This window comes from Chionomys nivalis, chromosome 22 (assembly GCF_950005125.1).
Source record: "Chionomys nivalis chromosome 22, mChiNiv1.1, whole genome shotgun sequence".
NCBI classification, from domain to species: domain Eukaryota; kingdom Metazoa; phylum Chordata; class Mammalia; order Rodentia; family Cricetidae; genus Chionomys; species Chionomys nivalis.
In genome coordinates, this window is record NC_080107.1 from 41,844,244 (window position 1) to 41,861,857 (window position 17,614).

The window sequence follows — 17,614 nt, forward strand, 5'->3', positions numbered from 1 at the left end:
AGGCAGGGTGAGGCTCCATAGCCTGCTCCCTTTTTCTCCCCCACTCAATGGCTCCAGTAGCTTGGTCTGAGGCCACTGCTTCCCAGGAGTCTGGAACTGGGGCAGCGCTTATCGGCTGCTATTCTGTGGCTGACTGCTGCTGCTGCTGCTGCTGCTGGCGGTGTGCATGTGTGTGTGTGTGCTGGAACAACTTCCAGATGTAGCTACAGCCAGCCACCCGATAGCCTGGCTCCAGCTGTGGCCTGGGGTCATCAGGCTCCAGTTGGCTAAGCTGTTAGGAAAACAAAACCCGATGAAGGTGAGGGAGACTCAGCTTCTGGAAGGGAAGGAAGCAAAATGAAGTGAAGGGAAAGGAAAGGGAGGCCCAACCAGGCCAGCACAGTGCCATGTTCCTTTCTCATCCTCTCGTGACTTTCTGCTTTTGCCAGGTTACCTACTTGACTCTCAATGTGGGGTGCTCAGCTATCTTCCAGCAACTCTGACCAAAGGGGTTATCTTGTGGACAGACCAGAGTCCCCATCCTTTCTGTTGCCACAATGCATGCTTGTTGGGGAGGTGGAGTTTGCACAAAATGCAGCTGGACAATTTGGTGCCTACAAGATGATGTTCCATGTGTACGTGGGCCAGAGTTGGGATGAATTCTCTGGATGTACTGGGGGCGGCAGGTGGCCCCTCTACCTCCGCTGTCTGACTTGGGTGGCTCTGGAAGAAGCAGCAGGTGCTGCTGCTGGGGGTATTGAGGGCCATGGGATGGGCACTTCAGAATTGCCAGGAAGCACACTGGTCAAGATGGACCAAGAGCAAGGCCTCTGTGGTCAGGGACTCATTTGCTGAGAGTGGACTCATTGCCTAGGCAGAAGCCCACCCTCAGCAAGGCAGAAGTGAGAATTTACCTTTCCATCTCCGGGTCATCTATGCCTGACATGTCGCTCCAGAGCACGGGACCCACACTGCAAGAGGTGACGGCCTCACAGCAACCAAGCTTCCAGACATCCCCAGGTCTCAAATGTCCCCTGGCCTTGTGTTCGGCTGCGTGTGTAATTTGTGTTCTGTGTTGAAGTATCCCTCCCCTCTCCCTTTTGACCCGTTAAGGTGTGGAGAAGCAAGACACTACAGAGACAGAGTGGCCATGGTGCTTTGTAAAACAAGTTGGCCCCAAAAGCTTCGGGCACAACTGGCTTCATCAGTACTCCCAGGAGAGGACAGCCCTGGAAGGCTGGGGACAAGGCCGAGAGACACTGTGTGGACACATCTCTTTAATGGGTCACTAGCAACAAAGGACCTGCTGGGCTCCACGGCACACACAGTTCAGAGGACAGCCAGGAAGCCCTTCTCATTCTCTCCTCCTGTCTTGCCTGGTGGTATCTGAACACACCTCTTTCTGGCCATATCTCCACTCAGGCCAGAGTCACCCTGAAGTTTCAAACCTTGGCACCAAGTCCATTTATGATGCCCAGCACAGCCCACATGCAAAGCTCACCCCCCTGCCATTTTGCTTTTCCACTTTTAGTCTCAAATCTGACCTTTCCCAGAAGCCTTCCTTCCTGAGTTATTCGATCTATAATTCTTAATTTAGAGCATGTTGATTTTGTGGAAATGGGGCATTTGGTACCTCTGCTGGGGCTGATATCTCCCTTTTGCCTTTGACAATTTTGTCAGTTATTTTTCTGTCACTGTAATAACAGGTCATGACCAAAGGCAGCCGAAGGAATTGAGAGTTTATTTTGGCTTATGGTTCCAGAGGGATGAGAGTCCATCACGGTGAGGCATGGCAGCACATGGCAGGCCTGGTTGCAGGAGCAGGGAGCGCAGAGGTCATGTCCTTAGCAGGAATCACAAAGCAGAGGGAGCAAACAGGAGACAGGGCAGCACTAAATGCTCTCAAATCCTGCCTCCAGTGATGGACATTCTCCAGCAAGGCCACACCTCCTAAACCTCCCCAAACTGTGCCACCAGCTGGAGACCAAGTATTCAATCCCTGAGCCTATGGGGGGGGGCATTTCTCATTCAAGCCACCACAACCAAGATCATGAAAGACGGTGATATCACCATTGAAAAGTTTCATCAAAGGGACACGGAGGTGGCTCAGTTGGCGGAGTGCTTGCTGCTCCTGAATTCAGATCCCCAGAATTTACTGCAAAGCAGGGCGTGGAAGTGGAGATTAGAAAAAGCCTGGACGTTCACTGGCCAGAGAGCCTGACGTGTGGAACAAACAACAGAGGCCTGGTCACAGGCAAGGTGGAAGTTGAGGATGGACACCTGAAATTGTCCTCTGACTTCCAAATGGCCTCCAGTGATGTCCCTCCTTAAGCAAGGCCACACACACACACACACACACACACACACACACACACACACGGGGAGGGGGAAGGGGGAGGGAGAGAGATTTAAAAACATTGTAAAGTGTTATTAAAAATATTGTTCTGGGATGGCAAAGAGAATCAGTGGGCAAAAGTACTTGCTCTGCCAGCCCTGATGGCCTAAATTTAATCCACGAAATCCCTGGACCCCACCCCAACAGCTGTCCTCTGGCCTTTATGCGTGTGCTGTGGCGTGTGTGCACCTACACGCTCGCCTATCAATCTCCTCTCTCTCTCTCTCTCTCTCTCTCTCTCTCTCTCTCTCTCTCTCTCTCTCTCACACACACACACACACACACACACACACACAGACACACACATAAAATAAATAAAAATATCTAAATATGGAAAGCTACCACACCTGAGCCCACTAAACTATTTTCCAGCCCCTATCTGCTTCATCTAATCTTGAGAAGATGTAAATGTCAGATTCTGTTTAAAGGGGCAAACTGAGGCTAAGAGGACCCATGGCATTTGCCTGAGATGGTAGAGAGAAGGCTGGAACCTGACCTGCCTGGATCGGTCTACATCCTACGTCCACCCGCCCAGCTCTCTTCTTTCTGATTTTAATTTCCTAACCCTTTTCCAAATCGGCTTGGTTCTGACTTAACTCTCTCCAAGGGACTGCAGTCTGAGGCTGCTGATCCTGTTTTTAAAGGTAAACAAACAGTTTGCAGAAAGGGGGCGGAGGTCAGCTAAAGTGTTTAGGGTACATGGTCCTGGGTCCCCATGCTTCTGCTTAACCAGCTCATCAGCCAGCAGGATGGACACACGGAATAGCTAGCCTGTTCCATCTGTCCTGGGACACTCTAGCTCCCCAGCTCCCCCTCCTTCTTTCTTTCTGTTCCTCCTCAGCCAAGACCCTGTGGTTGGCCTGCCCACAGAGACCCAGTGCCCAGCATGCTGCCCCAACTACAATCCCAGCTCTTCAAGCAGGACAAGTCTGGGAAGCGGGTGGGGAGCTGTAAAGCCTTTTTAAAGGAGCAATAAAAGTTTTGGGTTTCAGATCTCTTCCTGAAGAAGAGAATAACAGAGACAGGAAATTTCAGTAGCAGACCGACAGAGGCAGGCGGCAGTGCGCAGACGGCCTCAGACAAAAACACCTCTGCGCGCAGGTCCTGGCGGCTGCCCAGACGCTCTCCTGCTCCTCAACAGCCTCTCCCCTGCTGGGGGAAGCCAGGCTGCTGCCACAATGGACTGTTGTGTCTACCTAGCTGTAAATGTTTACACTATCTTTCTCCATTTGCCTTGCTGTCCAGGGTAGGGCACACTCTTGCCCTGAGTGGGGCCCCAACGGGGTGTGCCAGGAAGGTATGTGTGCACACTTATTGTGGGACCAAGGCCAAGATGCCTTTGCCCTGGACACCGAGATGACTGTGGTCATGCCCAGGCCCAGGATGGCTGTGATGGGCCTGCGCCCACTCATCTTCCCAGATTTAGATGTGACAGACTAGGAGGAGGGCCCCACCCTCCTACCCATATCCTGTCAGGGAAGCCCCAGCCAGATCTGGGAGTCCCAGCCTCTCTGTTTCTGCCCCTTGTCTTAACTTGAGATTTCTCAAATCTGAACATCCAGGGAACTTAGAAACAGGGCTGTGGGGGTGTGTTGTGGGGTGGTGGTGGGGGACAGCATAGGACACTAGGTTCAAGCTGAGCTTGAAAGGAGCATGTCTGATTTTGAATTGAAGTATGTCTTTGGCAAGTGTGCCGGAGACAGGGACATGCACAGGAACCAAGTGCAGGGAGGGCTAAGGCTTTAGCTCGGGGGAAGGCTACCCACTGAGAGCACAGGGTGTCCACGCTACACTTTCCTCAACAACCCGTTCTTATTACATGCCGAGTGTTCACTGTGGACCCAGGGCTACAGCTCCCCAGTTGAGCTGGAGGTTCTTTCTCACAGCATGCCAGGGTCTGCCCCTTGTCCACGTTAGCTCACCCCTGCACAAACACAAAAACTCTGTCTTTGTCAGGGGCTGGCTTGATGTCTCTCAGAGTGGCCTCCCCATCTCCTCCACCTGAATGTCCCCATTAGAACTTGGCCCGTTCAGTTTGTGCGTTGTGTCCATTTCACCTCCACCATCACTGAGGCAGAGGGTCCTCTATCATGTCCTTGACACACTATCTCCTCCCCCTCTGTGTGTGTGTTGGGGAGGGGAGGTCTAATTCTGTACCACAGACTTGGAGTTCAGATGCACCCCTTGGTCTTTGCAGTCCTGTTCATGACTGCTGCTACTTACAGTTATGACTCAGTTTACCAACAACCACTGTGCACATGATCAGCTGCCCCATGAGGGGACCCTATATCCACGCAGCAATAGGTTTCCTCAGGTGCTGTGGCTCTTCAACTCCTAGGGGCACCTAGAGTGGTTGTTCTAAGCACTCTGTAGACAGGGATATCAGGATGCATGCTTTTGGGTCTCCCCATCACGCGAGATAGGAGAGGATGTTCTGTCTAGAGTCCTAAGTAGCTGGATAACCTTGGGAGCCCTCTTTGGCTCCACATGCTATGACTCCCAAATTCCAGGGATAGAGACACTGGGCTGGACAGCAGCAGGGTTCAGAGTCATTGGGATCTAAGAGCTGGTCCTTTCTTGCTAGTTTTGAAGTGCCAGAAGCCACTGGGGAGCACGATGGCTCCTCCCCCCCCCCCCCGTCTTCCCCTTCTGACCCTGATTAGCGTCCAAAGATGTCAATGTAGACCTTGAAAGAGGCCACAAGCGAAGTGCCTGGGGAAAGCCCTGGGTGCCATTGCTAGGTCTTCAGCCACTGTCCTGTTACTAGCATCCGTGGTCCTCAGCAGTCTCATCTGCAAACTGGGCTCAGGACTGTGCCAAGGGCCCCCACAAGCAGGCATGGGATCTGAGATGCTTGGAGGGTAAGGGTCCATTCTGGAGCCCTAAGAAGCCAGGCACAGGCTGCAGTGGCTGGGCTGAGGGCTGGAGTGCGCCTCCTAATCTTCCGTGACTTACAGCCTTGGCCAGGTGCCCAGAAGGCTCTCATAAATCAGCAGCACCACCGGGGAGAGCCCGTCAGTATGGCCCTTTGGCTGGGCCACCCGTGGCCCCTCCCTGCCCAAGGACATCTTGTTGCCTCCAGTTTCCCAAGAGTGGCTGCAGAGCTGGAGGCAGGGTTGCTGGCTTGGGGCTGGGGTAAGACAGAGACGTGATGGGCTGGGCACACCCTGCAGGCACCTGCTTCTGGGGGGGCCCAGACACCTCACCTGGCCTGTTTCATCTTTGCCTCTCACTGGAATGAGCAGCTCTGACTCAGTTGTTTGTCCTATGGAAGTAAGAGGTGACCCAAAGGAAGCCTGGGCTGTAGGACACCCTGTGTCTCTGGTGTGTGAGCTCATGTGATATGTGTGTGTTTACATCTGTCTGTGAGGTATGAGCCTGTATGTGACTGGAGACCAGATGAGGGCTTAGCAGCAAGGTGAGCGAGGCCTCCATATCTCAGTGCCCTTCTCCCTACTCTGTTCCTAGTCTTCCCCCTCTGAGTTTTATTTTATTTGGTTTTTATATTTATTTATTTTTTACTTTTTTTGTGTGTGGGTGTTTGCTTCCAAGTATGTATGTGTACCACATGTGTACCTGGTCTTTTGGAGGCCAGAAGAGGGATCTTATCGTGATCACATCCTCTAGCTCTGGATTTACAGACAGTTGTGAGCTGCTGAGTGGGTGCTTGGAACTGAACTTGGGTCCTCTGGAAGGGCAACAAGTGCTCTTAACCGCTGAGCCATCTCTCCAGCTCTCTACTCTTTCCTTAGGAGCCTCAGAGCCCAGACTATGTGCCGTGTCTTCCTTACCTGATAAACCTATCCTAGTCCCTAGGAGTCAGGTTTGAACTTTCTGAGGTGCCCCATGGCATCATAGGCTGTTCTATCATTAAAAGTCTCTGGGGCCAGAGAAGAGGTAAGGCCTATGGGTAACCTCTGTCTACCACCAGGGCTTGGAGGGGATGGTGGCAGGGAAGGTACAGGTAGAGATGGCTGAGAAACACAGAGTTGTGGGTGTTGGTGAAGGTAGGCATCCAGAAGGCTAGGCTGAGGGGTCAGCTAGGAAGAGAGGAACATTCAAACTAAGCAGTGGAGCTGGCTTCCTTAGGAGGTACAGGAGGTGACTTAGGAGAGATTGCCAGGGCCTAGTGGGTGGGGACTGGATGTGGGTAGCTGTTCCCTTGAAGTGGCACCATCTGGAGACATTAATAAGTCCCAGACAGGTGTAGGTAACTTCCTGCTGGGCCTTGGGTCATCAGGAAAGGAGATGACTGGGGGTGCTGGGGAGATGCAGGCTTGTGAGGTGATGTCTGAAAGATGTTGTGGTGGCTGCCATGCCCTTTCATGCCCTGCCATGCCCTGGTCCCCAGTCTGTCACAGACAGGACTGCCCACAGAACGGTACAGTCCCAGCAAGTCCTGGCCCAGGGGTATTGCCTGCACCAGCCTTTCCTTCAGGGCCTCAGAGTAAGCTTCAGGACAGTGTAAAATAAACTGAACACCAACAGTGTACCCCACTTCCAACCCAGGTACCCAGGCCAGCAGCAGACTTAGCTCTGTGTCTATCAGCACCTGCTTTTAGGGAAGCTGCTGACCCTGACAGGCCTCCCCCAAGACCGGAACTGTAACACTTAGCTTACAGACTTGTTCTAGGAACCAAAGTATGTAAGGTATTCTTGGAGGCCGATTAGGAGTTTACTCTGAGTGGCTTGATCTAAGACCTGGCTAAAACTTGGGTCCAGGCCAAAGCTGGTTTCACTGGCTCCAGCTTCCTAAAAGGTGGGGGGAGGTTTCAGAACCTGGATATGGGGTAGAAGTGGCAATACCAGCTTTCTAGAGAAAACAGACAATCCAGGTGGGCAGGATTTGGGGACAAGATAATCCCTGTTGTGTATGCTGCTGGGCTGGGACTGTGACCAGTATCTACTGACCTAGAGCTCTGCCAGGCATACCTATGCTTATGAGGTCTTGGAGGAGAAAATTCCTTTTTTTTTTCCTGCAACGGAATTAAGCAATTGATGAACAAGGAGTCCGTGGGTCCCTAAGCAGCGTTCAGCAGGGTGTAGCAAGACTGTTGGTCTCTTGGGGTGCAGAAGAGACCATTTCTCATTGACACACCACATAGGAAAGAGTAGGAAGTATCTTGAGAGATGGTGGGACTGCCAGACAGAAAGTCAGGACCAGAACAGGGGCTGTGGTCAGACACAAGTGCAGCAGAGGGTGGAGAAGGACAGCTTCGCGGGGTCCCCCGCATTCCCAGCCTTCTTGTTGACCTTGGGCAGCAGCAGGACAAAGGACATGGCCAGGGCACAGTGGTAGAAGCTGTGGACATAGGTGTAATCCCATTCCTGTGGAGGAGAGCGAGTCAGTCTGGGGCCTTGACCCCATCCCTTAACTAAGCCCTGCTAGCCATCTGGTGCCTCTGTCAGTTGTCCCACCCTGAGAAGATGGTAGAAAGGTTCTCTGCCTCCCTCTGTCCCCTGTCCCCTGGGTTCTGGGCATCAGCCCCTGGTCTTTTCCAGGGCACGCATGTTGGATCTTCTAGGATATGCAAGCTTCCTGAAGTCAGGGCCTGATTTGACTCCCTGGCACCCTCAGGTCCATGCAGGCTATAGTGCTGGCACACTGGGGATGGGGAGTACCAACTTCAATTCCCACCACAACAGAATGCATGACTTGGAGCCTCCCTGTAAAGCCAGTCTATCCTTCTGCTAAGCTGAGCCATTTCCAGAGGGCTCTGGAGGGCTCCATTCCCTCCCCACAGGCCTGTTACCTCAAAGAAGAAGCGAAGCATCAGAGCCAGTGCCCCAAAGCAGAGACCGGGACCTATCTGCTGAGTGTAGATGCTCTTGTCCGGGTACAAACCCTTCTTCTCCTTCATCTTCTTCAGCTGTGGGCACAAGGTGAGAACATTAAGGTTTTTGGGGTGCAGCACAGGGAAGGATCCCTTCCTGAGCTGTCTGGGCATGATCCCACTGCCATCCCCTACCATCTTCAGGTAGAAGTGCCGCGTCCCCATTCCTCTGCATGCCTGAGCACGTTTGTCAGTTCTGCAAGGACTGGGCCCTCATTGAAGTAAAACTGACAGAGATCTCTGCCTAAGAGATAGGGCTTGGGAATCTCTAGGCCAATTCTCCCTGGGACCTCACTGCCTTTGTTGTCTCTTTGGGAAGGAGCAAGGCCACTGATGCACTCCTATCTCCCAGCTATGGGGCGTTCCCATGGAGACTGTTAATAGAGAAAGTGTGTCAGTTTATTTGGTACCCATGAGCCCTGTGCTCCTCTCCAGGTGGTTTGTGTGGCAGTCTGGGACTTCAGTGACATCAAGACAAATACGATCAGTGTTACCAGCTCAGTGATCCTTTTCCATTAACTCTCATTTCTTAGGCCCCATTGCCTTACGTGAGGATCTGCTGTATGTTCAAGCTTGGGAAGACGAGGTATTACATAGACGAGATGGAATACCTGTGGTTCCTCCGTGGAATGCAGACTCCTGGGGCCCGGAGGTATTTTAGACCCAGGATGGTTCAGGTTTCAGTGCGGTAGACCATTTATACATACCACCATCCGGGGCATGCAGTGGGCACAGGACAGCAGCCCTTGACTGCACCCATTACTGAATACACTGGAAACACAAAGGCCATCAACAGCTGGCCAGAGCTGGCTTTACCAGCAAATGAATGGCGGTATGATGTTTCCAGTCTTCTGAAACTTGCCATTATTAACAGGAGTTGAGGACTCAGTGAATGGCATCAGTGCTGTGGGTAAAGCTAATTCGCCTGGGTGCAGGCGGTAGTGGCCTGGGAAGCCTTCATGGGGTCAATCCCACAATTGTAACCCTGGGGCCCCAGAGAGGGGAAGCATTTCCAAGATCACCCAAGGGCCTTCCTTGTCCTGGGAGCCCCTGTTTTCCATCTAACTGAGCTTCTGCTCTCCAAGAAGAAGTTCCCATATTTCTTCCCTCAAAGGGTGAGACATGGGAAGGAATGCTATCCCCTTTCTAAGAAGCAAGTCCAAACCTACATATCTAGTGGTCTAGGAGATGGGATCTGTGCCCCAGATGTGGATGGCTACAGAGACCTGGGAAGCCTGGCATTTAGTGGGAGGACACTAACACACATGTGTTCAGTCAGGATGGGCATGCTGGGCTTTAATCCCGGCACTCAGGAGGCAGAAGAAGGCGGATCTCTGTGAGTTGGAGGTCACCAGAGATGCAAAGTGAGACCTATCTTAAAAAGATCTGGTCAGATCCAGACCCAGCCAAGGGTAGCAAAGGAGCCATGATGGGCGGGACAAGGAAGCAACATCAGAGGGAGCCTTCATGTCTATGCATTCCAGCTTGTTAACTAACTGTGCCGAACCCCAGCACCTTTGCCTCCAGGGTCAGCCAGGGCCAGCTTCTCCCCAATTAGAGTGAGGCAGAAGCTTCCCCTAAAGGCCGAGTCCAGTAGCCACTGCTCACTGGGGCTGCAGTTTTGTCTGCTGAACTCTGTGTACCTTAGCTTCACCCTTAACCAAAAAGCAGAATAAGCCTGGGTTCTTCAGGGCCTACACGAGTAGGAGACGGCTTGGAAGCTTCCTGCCTGTTTTTACCAGTTGTCCCTTTGCTGCAGATGAATTGGAGGACCCCCCTCCCTCCCTCCGAAGCACTGCCTGCCCTGCTCTACACTGCTGGGGTTCTACTTAGGGGAGCCCTGAGATCCAAAGTGGTCTTGCATGCAATATGCACAGGCATGGTGAGAACTTGGGGCCTGGGCTGCCACCTACTTGATCTAAAGCCTGTTGACCTTCCAGGTCTGTGTTTTGGGACTGAATGCTCTGAGTGGGGCCGAGGAGACATCCCTGGGTCTAGTCTGCCGTCAGGATCCTTGTTCATGTTGGCTAGCTTAGGTGGGCTCCAGGCCTTGCAGCCAGGAGTGCCTTGGGACTGCAGAGGGCAGAGTAAGTGCCAGGCACCAGGACATCCTCCAGAGGCAGTCCTACTTAAAACTCTGCTCCACCCCCCACCTCAAACCTTCTTTCCTCACAAAAACTATATCCAAAGCTTGTTCCCTTCAGGCAGGTTCTCCAGATCAACCTAGCTGCTCTCCAAACAGCTGTTGTAAGCAGCCATTGTCTGTCAGAATGATAACGATGATGTTGATAAAATAAAGGCAGTGATGGTCGTGATGATGAGTGGTCTCCTGATCTCTGGGTAAATTAAAAGCCATGTATATGCCTGTGTTTAGAAACAGTCCCTATGGGTATTGGACACAGAGCAGAGAAAAGGAGTTTTGGCTTTACTGAGGCTTTACTGATGCGCCAGCAAGGAATAGGGTTCAAACATGAGTCACCATTTCTAGGGACTCTAGGGGTTTTGGCTCAATTCTTATGTTAGTCCACTTGCATATAAGGGTATGAGGTGTAGGACCCCATATAGGAGAAAGCAAGGTCATGGGAGAATTGCAGGGTCCCTGGATCCTGTCAGCCGAGACACACATAGTACTCACCCACTTCATAGCGATGATGAGGATGGCCGTACCTATGGGGCCTGAGTATACCCCATAGCCCCAGCGGTCATGGAAAGTCCGCACGGCGATGGTGAGGATACCGAACATCGTGAAGGTTGACCTCTGTGGTTCATCAAAGTCGGCCAGGGCTGGAGGAGAGACATGGGCATGGTGAGCTGCTTCCCTCCTCTTGGCTGTGCCTCCACCCTTGGGGACCCATTGGGTGTCCTCTCAGTCTGAAGGACCCAAAGGCCCCGCTTGGCCCCCACAGGGTCTGAATTTTGGTTTATTTGGAGGAAACGGGGATGCTGCTTCCCTAGATCAGGGTGGCTGGAATTACACAGTAGGTCGAGTACTCAGTATTTCCTGGGAATGCTGGGACAAAAGTCTCAAGACCAGAGATATGTGAGTGGGTGAGTGGTGCATAGGGCTGGGTCTCAGGAGGGACCCTCAGATAAACACGGCCACCTGTGACAGCATCCCTGAGAAACAAGGCTGAGTATGTTTGGTTTCTCCCTTTTCTTTTCTCTTCTTTTCTTTTCTTTTCTTTTCTTTTCTTTTCTTTTCTTTATTTCCTTTCCCTTTCTATTTCATTTCCTTCCTTCCTTCCTTCCTTCCCTCCCTCCCTCCCTCCCTCCCTCCCTCCCTCCCTTCCTTCCTTCCTTCCTTCCTTCCTTTTCTTCTTTCCTCCATCTTTCCCGCTTTCTTCCTCCCTCCATCCCTTCTGTAGTGGTTTGAAAAAAAAAAAGCCCCTCCCCATAGTCTCACAGGGAGTGGCACTATTAAGAGGTGTGTGATTTTTGAAGTAGGTATGGTCTTGGAGGAAGCCTGTTACTGTGGGTAGGCTTTGAGGTCTTAGAATCTTAAGCCAGGCCTAGTGTGCCTCATTTCTCTTCCTGCTGCCTGCAGATCCAGATGCAGAACTCTCAGCTCCTTCTCCTGCACCATGTCTGCCTGCATGCCACCATGCTTCCCACCATGATGATAATGGACTAAGTATCTGAAACTGTAAGCCAGCCCCAGTTAAATGTTTTTCTTTAGTATAAGAGCTGCTGTGGTCATGGTGTCTCTTCACAGCCATAGAAACCCTAATTAGGACATCTTCCTTCTTTCTTTTTCAAATTTTCGCAGTGCTGGAGATGGAACCAAGGCCAGTTCTCTACCACTAAGCCTTACCCCAGGTCCAAGGTGAGGATTTTGAATGACCCCACGCCTAAAACCCAGGGCTGAAGATTACCCCTAAGAGCAAATGTTCCCTTGAGCCTGGAGGATGCTCTGAGAGACGAAGTCTCTGAACTGGGGGCATGGTGGTCTCTGCATGATTGAGTGTGGAGACACATTTGCTCTCTCTTTTGTGTGCCTTTGCTTTCCCAGTGTCACAAGTGTTTACAGGCATCGCCGAAGGACGTGAAAAGTGAGATTGTAGGCAGCTAAGAAATGTGTGTGCAAAGCAGAAAGGAGGGAGAGGATCTCAGAGATGGGCTGGGCTCTGGCTGGTCTTGGGGACTGGCTCCCACCCTCTGGCAGAGACAGCCACTCACCCATTAGTGAGACCCACATGCTCAGCGCCGTCCCATAGATGCTGAAGTACTCCAGGATGTCGCGGCGCATGAAGCACAGCATAGACAAGCCGGGTCCATCGCAGGCATGGGAGAACTGCAGGGAAAGCACACGAGATCAGCAGGCCATGAGTATCAGTGGTGGGTGAGGACTGGTCCCAAGCCACAGACCCCTCACTTGCTGCGAGACCTTAGCGGCTCTGTGTGTCAGGGCACACAATTGGATACTCCTCCTAGCTAGGTGAGTCCTTGAGGCCTGGAAGTAAATATCACTTTCAGACTCTCTTACCACTGGCCCAAAGCTGGTAGTCACACAGATGAAGCCTGCTAAGGAGGGGACCCTAAAGCACCACACACACACACACACACACACACACACACACACACACACACACACCTTTTGCCCCTGGGCTGATGTGAAAGTGCACACATGTTCCCGCATCAATCTTTGGATGTGAACCTTTAATCTTGGACCCCTGTCCCTTCAAAAAGGAGAAGGACCTTAACTCCCCAAAACAGACGTTGCTCCTGCCACTCTCTTTTCTGCACCTCTCTCCAATACTCTAGCAGGCATCTTCATGACGTGTAGCTGAACAGATTTGCTCTAAAGCAAAAGGCCCTATATGAAATATTTCCAAGCAGCCAACTTATTTCTTACAGAAAACCTCTCTCTCTCTCTCTCTCTCTCTCTCTCTCTCTCTCTCTCTCTCTCTCTCTCTCCCTCTTCCTTCACATTTCATCGTTTTAAGTAATATTTAATTACATGACATAATTATTTTGACAAGTGCGACTGGCCCAAACAAGCCTGGGAGCCAACACAATCGGCTCTTGGTTGAGCCTAGCTCAGCAGGAGGGAGCAGGCAAGCTGGAAAACAGCTCTTGTCTGGAGGCAGCAGGGGCACCACAGGGGGCTGGGGACCCTGGGTGATGGATGTGTCAGGCAAGCATGGTAGGGCCCGCCTTAGAAGCTCAGAGACCTCCTGCTGATCGCAGTTGCACGTGGACTGTCAGTCAATTGAGAGCATCCAGGGGAAGGGAGGGAGGCGGTGGTCCAGCTTCTGTGTCGGGTCAGCCTCACCCAGAGCTTTGATGCTGCCTTGAACTTTTGGGTATTGCACCTTTTTAAAGGGACACTGGGAAAGAGGTGGCTAACATACTAGGTGTTAGCTCTATTTAGCTCAGGGGAGGACAAGCTTCAGGTGGGGCCAGATCGAGGCTCTTAAGCAGAAGAGGAAAGGAACTCAGCTCTGGGAGGGGCTCCTGCTCTTCCAGCTCTTTACAAAGCCACATCACTCAACCTGAGCCTACCTTCTGTAACATCTGTGCTCCCTTTTGCTGTATAGGCCCCCATGAACCAGTAAAACTCTCTCGCTGTGAGATTCTGAAACATCGGTACCTTCCTCCACAAGGAGCAGAAGAGCCTCACTAGACTGGATCCCGGCACAGTGTGCTTGCCTGTGGGAGGGCCAGAGGTTTTCCAGCAGGGGATCTCACTGTCCTCAGGCCCTGAGGTTCTTTTGGGCTCTGTGTGACTGTGAACTTCCCTGGGGCACCTCCTGCCCAAGGAGGCAAGGCAGTGATGGGTACACTCCCTCCTCAGAGGGCAGGTGGATTTGGCCCAACCCGGGCTGGGCTAGGACATAACTGGCTGTGGCAGGAGCTCCAACCCTGCTGTTCACCCAGCAGATCTAGCCAAGGGGACCAAGCAAGAGGCTGGTCTCTCGGGGTCTCCTCTGTCCAATGGAGTGAGAGCACCGTTCTGCGGGGCTGGCTAGGAGACCCTGATGATAACTGCATAGCACAGCACCCCACAAGGGAATGCTTGTTCTGGGAAATGCTGTTTAAAGCTTGTCTTTACAAATCAAACTTTCACCCAACCCAAAACCAAGTTAATATTGTGCTTTTTTGAGATCAGCTAGCACGCTGTACTCACCTACAGCGAGAATGAACTCACCTCTGGAACAAACAGTGCAATCAACCTTTGAATTTCTAGCGTAACCGAGTCCTACAGGCTCAGGTGAACGTATGAACTTTGATTGTTCTATATTCTCTATTTCTCCTTTGTGATTCTTTTACACCCCCGACTCAGAGCGGTGTATGTTTGTGTGAGATGTGGTGACCAGGGCTAAGACCATGTGTTAAAATCAGCAAAGCATTGAAAACAGCCCCCAGCCCCCCAAAAACATGTTGAAAGCAACATGTGGGCCTAGGCTGATACTATCTAATTGTGGCTTTGTGTGCTGTTGAGTCAATAGGCTCAGGGAAACAGCTGTCTCCCTTGTGAGACTCCCGGGAAAGATTAAGACTCAAATCCTTCATTCTTTTTAGCATATTTCTGTGCTGTTCAGCATACGGAGAGGACGCTGCTGTCCAAGATTCCTAGATTAGAACCTGCTTTTAGACTCGACGGCTATAAGATTAGGACAGGAGAGAGAGGACTCTTTGGAATAAATCAGGCCCACTCTTGGGTAACTGACACCAAGAGCCATCCTTGTATTCTGCATCAGCATACCACACGACTGGTGGTTGCCATGGAGGGTCCTGGAGGAGCCACGTGGAAGGCAGAACTCTGGGAGGCACAGACTGTGGCTTTGAGGCCAGGGGACATTTGTCATAGGAGACAGCTGGCCCTGCCACTCTGGGTGGGGTGGGGCAGGGTGGGCCTCTGAGGCTGGCACAGAAGCAGCTGTAGGCCAGCCCAAGCCCAGGCAGGCAGGCAGGCAGGCAGGCAGGGTGACTTAACCGAAGCCTGTGAGTTTCTGGGCTGTATCTCATGTGGGCCTTGGCCACAAGAACCTGGTTTCTGTCCCTGACCTTGGGTCTCATCTTGGCTCTGACCTTGACTGACCAGGGTCTCGTGAGGAACAAGTGACATTTTGTGGGAAAGTACTGTAGGTAGACCAGGATCTCAGTGGTACTCATGGTGACATTGGTGGCCTAGCTTCTCTGAAACTTTCCTCTTACATCAAATGTAAATCACTACCTTAGGCTCATGAGTGATGGTGAGCCCCTCCCCATCCTGGTTGCTGTGGCTTGTCATGGTCTAATATCCTCCCTTCCTAAAGTGAACTCAGAACCCTAGAGCTTCCAATTGCCTTGGAGAAACTCACTGCTGGGACCACCACAACCAGGAGGTAGACATGTGCCCACCCCTCTCCGAATGCTGTCAGCCCAGAAGTGCTGGTGGCTTCTCCTACCACTAGACAGTCACTCTGGCTTACTCAGGATATCGAGTGATGTGTGAACACACATGTGTGTGCTCGTGGCCTCACTCACTCCGAACCAGCTGCGTATGCTCACACACTGCAGGCTCTTGCCTACTGAGACCCTGCTGCTGGGAGAGGTGGACCTAGAGACAGGACACTATTTTCCAAAGCTTTGTCTACCTTAAGGAGGAGACTAACAGGCTGCTTGCCAACCCTGGGCATGTATCCTACCAACGTGTGGGCCACACACCACACAAACTCCTGAGGGATGGGTATGATAGAGAGAAACAGAGGCTATGGAGCAGTGAGGGAGATGGCGTGGCCCCTGGTGAGGACAGCAGTGAGGACCAGTGAGGGTACTCAGAAGGACTCAGGGGCATAGTGATGGGGGGAGCTTGAAGACAGAGAGAGGATAGATGGGTAGGCGAATGGACAGGGAGAGATGGTTGGTAGACAGATAATAGAGTGATGATAGATAGAAGATAGATAGATAGATAGATAGATAGATAGATAGATAGATAGATAGTGAATAGGTATATTAGAACAACAAGACAAATGATAAATAGATGGTAGATAATTATATAATTAGATAGGTGGCAGATTAGATAGATAGACAGAAGCAAGTTGGATGGACAGGTAGATAAAGCCAGAGAGACACAGAGGGTAAACGAGAGGACAGATCAGGGAGAAGAGGAGGAGGGTGAACTCCATGGGGGTGTAATTCTAGTCATAAAAAGAGCGGGATACAGACCCAGAGGAAGGAGAGACAGAGGTGGAGAGAAAACTAGACATCAGACTAGTGAGAGAAACAGAGGGAGAGAGACAGACACATGGTGGGGGTGAGGAGAAGCAGAGGCCTTGACACCAGGCTTCAGAGAAGCTGGCCAGTGCCAGACATGCCCTTGAAAAACAAGAGACTCACTCCAGGACATTACCAGGGAACAGTGGGGAGAGGGAACTGAGAAGCAGCCAGCCAGACACATTAACAAGATGAAAAAGAAAGGACTCAGAGAGAGGCTGGTCCTTCTCAATGAAGGAACTTCCGATTCTGGAGTCAGATCCACCCAGGTCCTCTACCTTCTCTCAACCTAGTGGGTCCATTGCTAAGCTTGCTCACTCACCCCTTGTCCTCCCTGGCTCAGCAGCTCCAGGACAAAGTTGGTAGAGAGGAGGGTGAGGGAAGCCCAAGAAGAAGCAGCCTGCAAAATTTTTCCTCAACTAACTTACACAGGGCCATCAGTCACATGTCAGTCACTCCCCTCTCCCAAATTCCTGGCACAGATGGGTAAACTGAGGTCCATAGAGGAAGACAGACACCAGAAAACCTCTCTTTCCAGTCAACGGGATACCCCCACCCATACCTTTCTCTTTCAAATCCTCTTTCTCCATTACCTGGCACAAGACAGTGGTAGCAACCCTCCCTGTGAGGTCTTCCTCCTAGGCTCCCACTTACCACCACGAAGAACATGGTGAAGAGATAGACCATGGCCTCCATGTAAAACCGCCTCTTGGCCGCAATGCTCACGGTGGGGAGGAAGGCCAGGCTGCTAAGCGTAGGTAGGAGCAGTTTGGCTATAACTGCCCCCATGGACCAGGAGGAAGGTACCGGCTGGGGAGAAGGTGGTGAAGGCCTTCCCGGTCTCCAGGACAGGGAGAAAAGGAGTCCACTTCTTCTTTTCTTCAGCAGCCCTGACTGCAGCTGTGGCAGCGCCCACAAGGAGGGCTTAAGTGCCCCAAGGCAGCATGTGTCCAGTGACACATGGAGAAGGTCCAACAGCTGATGTACAGTACCATGTGGCCTGCACTTGCCTCGGATTCTCCCTCCCCTCTCTCTCTTCCTTTCTCTCCCCCGCTCCCCCCACCATTCCCTCAATGAAGTTGTATTTCTTCCTTTAGAGGTAAGACTCTCAGGGTAGGGGGGAGCAAGTTCCTACAAATGAGATCCTCCACCTTCTGGTTCTTTTCCATCCAGGTCTTTGTCCTAGGATGAACATGTCAAGGGTGCT

At 51.9% G+C, this 17,614-nt stretch overlaps 1 protein-coding gene across 1 annotated transcript; it reads right to left on the reverse strand.

Moving 5' to 3' along the window:
* Window positions 1-7,552: 7,552 nt before the first annotated feature.
* Window positions 7,553-17,196, reverse strand: Mymk (myomaker, myoblast fusion factor). The gene is made up of 5 exons (XM_057755822.1): window positions 17,062-17,196; window positions 12,385-12,499; window positions 10,844-10,992; window positions 8,128-8,244; window positions 7,553-7,702 (listed from the first exon to the last, which is right to left on the reverse strand). Exons 1-5 carry the CDS (start codon window positions 17,194-17,196, stop codon window positions 7,553-7,555), a joined length of 666 nt encoding a protein of 221 aa, XP_057611805.1.
* Window positions 17,197-17,614: the final 418 nt, after the last annotated feature.

Excerpts from the sequence above, each read along its gene's own strand:
- Mymk (XM_057755822.1), bottom strand. The coding sequence starts at position 17,196 with ATGGGGGCAGTTATAGCCAAACTGCTCCTACCTACGCTTAGCAGCCTG. Across the intron at positions 12,500-17,061 it reads TCACCATGTTCTTCGTGGTG|TTCTCCCATGCCTGCGATGG; the intron begins GTAAGTGGGAGC and ends CTTTCCCTGCAG. Across the intron at positions 10,993-12,384 it reads CATGTGGGTCTCACTAATGG|CCCTGGCCGACTTTGATGAA; the intron begins GTGAGTGGCTGT and ends TCTCTCCTCCAG.